Consider the following 8,246-nt stretch of genomic DNA (forward strand, 5'->3'; position numbering starts at 1 on the left):
AAGGCTTGCAAGAAAAGTCAACAATAATTTCCCTCAGAATTATGGATGCCTATTTTTTCAAAGATCCTGAAGCACTGAGGAGCTACCAAATGACTGGAAAGCAGCCTGTGTTGTTCCTACTTTTAAAAAATGTTTTTTAAAAAATGAATCCAGGAAGGTACAGACAAATCTGCCTGACATCAATACCTTGGAAATTCCTAGAAAAGATATTGAGAATGTGAGACTTTAAGATTCCAGTTCTTTTGGGAGTGGCCAGAAACTCATGGACTGCCATCTTCCTGGACATTTTGTATTTTCTCCTTTTAAGAATCTCTGGGTCTCAACTTTGCTGTTTGAACTTTTAGTTTGCCTTTTATTTTTAAAAATACACTGGCTGGCTGAATGGTGAATTTTTTTAACTCCCTGCTGGATTCTAGTTGCACTTTCTTCTTTGTTTTTCCCCTTTGATTTATGCAATTGTTCTAAATAACTTTCGCTTTTCCATATGAAAATACAGAATGCTCTGGGATGGTTAGAAGCTTTTATTTGATGTACAGTAAGCTTGAATTCTCACCATGGAGCTTTTGCTTTTTTTTTTTTTACTTGCAAAAAAAATACTTTCAGGCAAGTTTCTGAAAGAACATTTTTATTAGGACATATCATATTTGCACATTCCTGATTGAAAACCGGCTCTAAGTTGGTGTCAGTTTTTCTCCCAATTAAAAGTAAAACTTTATCAATTCCCCCCCCCCCAAGTCTCAGGCACATGGTCCAATCAACATACAGCCCAGTTGCTACATGACCTCGGTCTCCACCCTGTGGACATCTATACGAACATCCTTGATTCCCAGGGAAAAGAACTTTATTTTGACTATAATATCCCAGCTAATCTCTACAACCCCCTCCTTAGCTCCATCACTCTAGGCTTTGTCAGCCCTGAAGTAGTGAGAAAAGAAACCCCCCTTGAGAAGACAAAAAATAAAATAGCCCCAATTCAGCCAACTTCAGTTTGACATAGAGTTTATTTTCTTTAATTTTTCTTTCAGTGTTGGCTCCAAGTACCCAAAACTTATCTTTCCTTTTTCCATCTGTTTCCTTAGCTAAAGTTCACAGAGCAATAATATTTCCCATTACAAAAGGCTGGCTGAACTCTGAGAGAAGATCTTTTGATAACATGCAACTTTTAGTTGAAAGTTTTTTTTTAGTCAAGTTTGATGAGGTGGTAATAGCAATAGAAATAGCACTTAGACTTATATACTGCTTCATAGTGCTTTGCAGCCCTCTCTAGGCTGTTTGCAGAGTCAGCATATTATCCCCAACAATTTGGGTCCTCATTTTACCCACCTCGGAAGGATGGAAGGCTGAGTCAATCTTCACCCTGCTGAGATTCAATGTGCTAAACTGCTGGCAGCCGGTGATCAGCAGAAGTAGCCTGCAGTACTGCATTCTTAACAACTGTGACACTGTGGCTCATGGCTGTGGAAAATATTCAGAGTCATGTAATTTTTGATAACTGAGATTTACAAAAGCAATTTAATTTAATGCTGCAGATTAAAGAGATATTGTCTGTACAATCAGAATACTAACTGAGTCGTATACACTCTTTTATAAGAGCAGAAGTCTGACCTGGAGAAGTAACAAAATTGATTTTTCTTAGAAGGACTGAGGAAGATCGGGAAAAGGATTTATTGTACTTAAATCAAATATCACTTCTATCTGGACTGTGTTGGGAAGGTAGACCCAAGAGGTTGAATATTATATGTAACCCAATAATTGATAAGAGATGGTGGATAAATGATCTGCGACAGATAAAGTGTCAGTAAATTTTCTGCAAGTTGATTACAATCACACTTGGTAAACAGAGGATTTTAAAACATTAATCTTATATTTTTTAATTATTATTATTGGTTCTTCCTATTAACTATTTTGTCATTAATATAGCATATGATGAGAACCAATATTACAGTAATATATTAACTTACATTAATGCAGTACTATAATATGTGTAGTAATACATATTATAATGGGTGATAATACCCAAATAAGTCAGCCATATTTTTCATGATATTTTGGTTAGTTTACTTTATTGATTAGCCCATGAGCCATATCAAAGTGCAGAGTTCCAAACATAAATAATTACTAAAGTCCAATAAAAATAATTTGAAATTCAATTGGAATAAAATACAATTAAAAATAAATTGGAATAAAATACAATTTAAAATGAGATTGGACTAAATATACAATAATTTAACAGATTAACAGAGTTGGAAAGGTCCTTGTAGGTCATCTAGTCACCCCCCCCCCCCTCAAGCAGGAGATCCTACACATAACATCCCCACATACTAGAATGAATCATGGCCAGAGCTCTTATAGATATTCCTCAACTTACATCTATAACTGAGTCCAGATTTATGATCATACATTGTTAGGCAAATTACTATCTGACCACACCACATTTTACAGCTGGTTTTGTGGCAGTCATTAAGTAAAAGCCCAGACATTAAGTATTTTTTATCATTATCTGCAATGGAAGTTCTTTTGCCAGAACCTGGAAATCAACATTCATTTCCCGGAAAGCAAACAAACAAACATTGGGAATGACAGTCATGTGACTATAGGATGCTGCAAATGGCCATAAATTCTGGCTGGGTGCCGAACATCCAAAATGTGCTAAAGTGACTGCAGGTCATTTGGCAAGGTCCATTGTAACTTTAAACCGTCACTAATCAACCAATCGTAAGTCAATTATCGATATTCACCACAGAGTACTGTACTATTCCTGTATGCCATTCTGTTACATACCAAGCTGAATATGCAGCCATGAAAGAAGCTGAGTCTCAAGAGAATGTATTTTACTTTTTTTTGTAAAAGCAACAAATTCCAACTTTAAGATTCTATTTGAGATGAGAAAACAGCCATTATACTATGTAGCTTTCCAATCAGTTAGAAAGACCCATAAAATTCTCATCTGAGGTGTGTGCCACCATTGTACCATTTGATCCAAAATGACATAAATCACTGGTCAGATAAATGATTCTAAGAATTGTGTTATCTAACCATTCATTAAACTTATCAGCATATTTGTAATAATACCTAAACTGAGCTGATGTGAATTTGAAGTCTTCAGAGTCTAATCAAGAGTTATAACTTGGGCAAAAAACAGTAAAACTGGATTGGGAATTGTCTAAGATTAATACATTCCTTTGAGTGAAACAATCCCAAAGGCCCTTAGGATATCTTTATATTCTATGTCTGAAATTTAAAAATCATTTGTTGCAGTTTGGATATATTGATTTTAGAGGCTTGAATGTGCATGGATTTATTTGGTGTTATGGAAAGAAATAATCCAGAAGGAAGCTCACTATTACAAAAGTGACTGGTAATATTTTCATATTCTAGCTTTCCTGCCTTCCTTTCTATATGCTGGTCTCATTTTTCCACTTTATGCATGCATTTTCACATGCTGTGTTCTTATTGCAATTTGTTGTAGAATCATTATTCATATTATTACAAAGCAAAATTCAATACCACATTAACATCAGTTGTATTGATTCCCAGAATTGCCAGTTAGTCCAGCCACTGGGGGTTGCATTCCCAATAGAACAGGATGGAAAGTTTTCTATATCTCATCACCAGTATAGATGATAGCAGATATATTTGAAGCTAACAGTGTGCTTGCTATAGAATTGCAAAGCTGATGAGAATCAATGGATATAATTCAGTTTACTATTCTTTCCAGTGTAGCAACGATCTTCAAACTCTTCAGATCATCAAGATCTTCATGAAGTTGAAGACTGTTCATTGACTCCCATTATTATATGAAAATAATGTAATAGATATTACCTTACCTAATAGTACTATGAATACTAATATGCAACCCCTTGAATAGTCCCATCCACTCTTGGGATTTGATAATGATCACTTTGGGGGACCCTGCAGAATTGGATCTGAAATTCTGGCATCCTTCTGACCTTCCAAACTTTCTGAAAAATAGAACCCAAAAGCAAGAAGTCTGTCATTCTACATTCATGAGGTTTTTCCAATTACATAATTGAAATCTCTTCTCCAACATTTCCACCCACTTGTTCTATCTGGATTCTGTAGAACAACACAAAATAAGTGTGCTCCATCTTCTAAAACCGTCTGTAGACTTTTACCTTCTTTTAATAATCTTATAACCAGGAATCATGGGGCTATAAGAGTGGTCACACAACTTTGTGACCTTGGAGTTAACCAGATACTGGTAATATATTTCTCTGTTTGCTTGCTTGCTTGCTTGTTTGTTTGTTTAATGAAGAATGAATTAGATAACAGATATAAGTATAGACATGATTATGAATACATGAAATGAACACGAATACAAGAGAATATTATGACAGGGACGGTAGGCACACTGGTGCGCTTATACATGCCCCTTACAGACTTCTTAGGAATGGGGTGAGATTGACAGTAGACAGTCTAAGGTTAAAGTTTTGGTGGTTTGGGGAAGAAACCACAGTGTCAGGTAGTGCATTCCAGACACTGACAATTCTGTTACTGAAGTTGTATTTTCTGCATCAAGTTTGCAGTTTACCATAAGTTGGTATCTGTTGTGAGCTCGTGTGTTGTTGTGGTTGAAGCTGAAGCATTCATTGACAGGTAGAACATTGTAGCAGATAATTTTATGTACTATGCTTAAGTCGAATCGAAGATGGCAAAGTTCTAAATTGTCTATGCCCAAAATTTCAAGTCTGGTGGCGTAAGGTATTCCATTGCGAGCAGAGGAGCTGAAGATTCTTCTTGTGAATATCTCTGGACTCCTTCACTTGTATTTATGTCTGATATGCAGTACAGGTTCCAGACAGATGATCTGTATTCAAGAATTGGTCTAGCAAAAGTTTAGTATGTCCTGTTTGCAGTTCAATATTATGCAAGATTAGGTTAACAACTCTCAATGCCTTTTTGACAATGCTGTTACAGTGAGCTCTGGCACCTAGATCATTTGAGATGATTACTCCATCTTGTCCCTATAATATTGCCATAGGCCATTGTCCTCTTTGTGGCTGTTTACAACATCTTTTACTATCACTTGGCTATTTTAGAGATATTATAAAGTCTGTCCACATTACTATTATATCAATCTAAAAATGAGTGATTGGCTGTAAATTGCAAGTGGAGATTCCCACTCGCCCCCTTTCACTTCCTGCCCATGAATAAGATGGATTTAAGTTGTCCTCAGCTGTGCTGGGGTTAATATACTATTTTTCCCATATTCCAACCTGCCTAAGAAAAATTTCAAGGTTTTTAACATCTAGGATTTGTCAACCATTATTTTGGAGGCAAATCAAGTGCCTACAATGGCTTGAAAAATGGAAATAACAGTAGCAGGCTAGGAATTGGAAAAGGGACAGTATATTTACACAAGTTTACTTTCCTGCATTTCAAAGATAGGTACAGAGCATTTCAATCCATTTCATTATGTTCGTTTTTCAGAAGGGCTTTAGAAGATAATAGGAGCATTCTTGTTGAAACAGATTGATGTATTGCAGCATATTTTCAACACCCAAATGGAAACTTGCAAGCTTCAGTACTCAGGAATAGGTCTCTTTGAATGTAAAGAGGTTTAATGTCAGAGTCACAAAGAGAAAATTGTTTGTATACAGTTGTAATGCTATATTATTGTAGCTGTGATAGGTTCCAGTGTTACAACTTTTTCTGTACTTGTTTGTTTCTGGAAGATATAAGACTATATTACATGACACAGAAATGACAAATCAGTTAAGGACATATGAATGGTGCTGGAAAAGATCTTAACCTTTGTATGGACAGAAGTAAGGAAAATGTCCAGATAAATGTTTCATATCTTGGTTTTATTACCATGCTGTCTTTCTCATTTCAGATATAAAACATGGAGCAAATTGGAAATCAAAGTGATAACAGAAGAACATTTTCTTTCCTAGGCTACTCCATCTTCACTGAGCCGCATGTTTTGTTTTTTATCCTATTTCTTGCTATATACATCACTACTTTGTTTGGCAATGGACTTATCCTGACCACCACATGGCTGGATGTTGGCCTTCAAACTCCTATGTACTTTTTCATCAGGCATCTGTCATTCCTCGATATTTGTTACATATCTGTTACATTACCCCACTTGCTTAAGAATCTATTAAATGACACAAAAACTATTTCCATTCAGGGTTGCCTGACCCAACTTTACTTTCTTGTGGCTTTTGTAGGAGTTGAGTGTCTTCTCTTGACTACTATGGCCTATGATCGATACATCGCCATATGTTATCCCCTCAACTATGAGGTTGTCATGAATAGTAGAGTGTGTAATAGGATAGCAGTGGCTTCCTGGGCTTGTGGTTTTCTCAATTCAATCTTACACACTGTCATGACAGCCCAGCTCCCCTTCTGTGTTTCTCACAGTCTTGAACATATTTTTTGCGATGTCCCACAGCTCCTCAAATTGTCTTGCGTGGACACCTTCCCTAATCAAATGACACTGCTGGCAGTGACCATGATCCTTGGCATCATTCCCTTTCTTTTCATCCTAATTTCTTATGCCCACATCGTAATGGCAGTCTTAAAGATCCGCTCCACCCAAGGACGTCACAAGGTCTTCTCCACCTGTACTTCACACATCATTGTAGTCACCCTGTTTTATGCCACTTGTGCTTTCAATTATAACAGGCCCAGCAGCAGCCACTCTTTCTTTATGGATATTTTGGCCTCACTGCTCTTCAATGTGATAACCCCAATGTTGAACCCTATTATATATTGTCTGAGAAACAAAGAAATGAAAAAAGCCATGAGAAGGGTATTCAGATTCAAAGGAACCTCTTTCATCAAGGTTCAGTTATTTGCTGGATTCTAAATTATGTGTATTTATTCTCTTTGTAGCTTGTCTTCCATTCAGAAGTACAAAGCAACATAAATGGTTGCTTGTCTTTCATTCAGAAATACAAGGCAGCATAAATAGAAGTACAAGGCAACACAAATCAGTTAAAGACATATCAATGGTTCTGGAAAAGATCTTAACATTTGTGTGGACAGAAGTATGGAAAATATCCAGATGAATGTTTCATTTCTTGGGTTTATTTTTACCATGCTCATTTTATTACCATGCTCACTTCTTCATTTTATTTTTCCTGGCAGCATACATTCTGTGAAGAATTAATAGTTCAAAAGCACCCAAGGCCTTCCATGGCGAAGGGTGTACAATTCTGGATCCCCGTACTCCAGAAAACACTTTAACCACCTAGAAATATGTCAGGTTCATACTGCTGGTGAATTGGTAACAAATAATGCTTCAGAAATGAACGGTAGGAGCTTGACAGCTGATGTCCCAAGTAGGTAATGTTCTCCAATACTTAAAAAAGCTGGATGAAGCTCCTACAGAAATGCAGCATGTGTCCCAAAATGTTTTCTGATAATCTTTATTACTGGAAGTTTCTTTGGGCTTTTGTAGATTGAAAAGATAGATGAGAAGGGATGTAAATTACTGTCCCAAAACACTTTATATTGCCCTTTTCTTTGATGAGTTGAATCCCATCATCTTCTTGGGTTGATGTTCCTCACTCAAATGAATAAATGGTGTCTTGAATAATATCTATTCAAGAACTTGTGTCTATATGCATGTTCAAAATCAACTCAATGAGAAAAAGATTTATTGCAAAAGATTATGAGTCCATGTCTGATACATATCATATTAAATCAATTTTTTTCCAATTAAAAAAAATCTGGTTATATTTGTATATTAAATAATCTATTTTTATAGTGTGGAATAGAACATTTCCATAGAATGAGAATTTTTACTTGAAAACCAATAATCTCATAAATAATAAATTAATGGTTACTCAAAAGCTTTGTGTAGGAACCATATTTTCATCACCTGAATTATATCACCAAGATCTTTGAAAGTATTTGAAATTAATTTGATAGCTATCAATCTCACATGCATGTCTCTGGGCAGCTTATAAAGTTTCAAACAAGCACACAAAAGATGTAAAAATAATCAAAGGGTTAACAACAAAAAAGATTAAAAGCATTAAACATATATAATCTACAAAAAAAAGTATAATCTCACTAATGGTGCTCCATATTGCAGGCTCTATACCAGGACTACCAGATCCCCAAGTGTGGCAAAATTGACACCCTTAAAGAAAAGATTTTGCCAATTTTATTTCTACTTGGAAATCACTTTTAGTTTTTTTAGTTTTTTTGGGGGGTGTTGCAAAAAAAAAAACCTGAGATAAATGAAATTTTGATTCAGGAGTTGTTGA

General features: G+C 35.7%; 1 protein-coding gene across 1 annotated transcript; it reads left to right on the forward strand.

The window, feature by feature from the left end:
- The first annotated feature begins 5,866 nt into the window (after positions 1–5,866).
- LOC116521271 (olfactory receptor 5V1-like) lies at positions 5,867–6,838 on the forward strand. Its single transcript, XM_032235955.1, has one exon. The coding sequence runs from the start codon at positions 5,867–5,869 to the stop codon at positions 6,836–6,838; it is 972 nt and encodes a 323-aa protein (XP_032091846.1).
- Positions 6,839–8,246: the final 1,408 nt, after the last annotated feature.

This window comes from Thamnophis elegans, chromosome Z, assembly GCF_009769535.1.
Source record: "Thamnophis elegans isolate rThaEle1 chromosome Z, rThaEle1.pri, whole genome shotgun sequence".
NCBI lineage: Eukaryota > Metazoa > Chordata > Lepidosauria > Squamata > Colubridae > Thamnophis > Thamnophis elegans.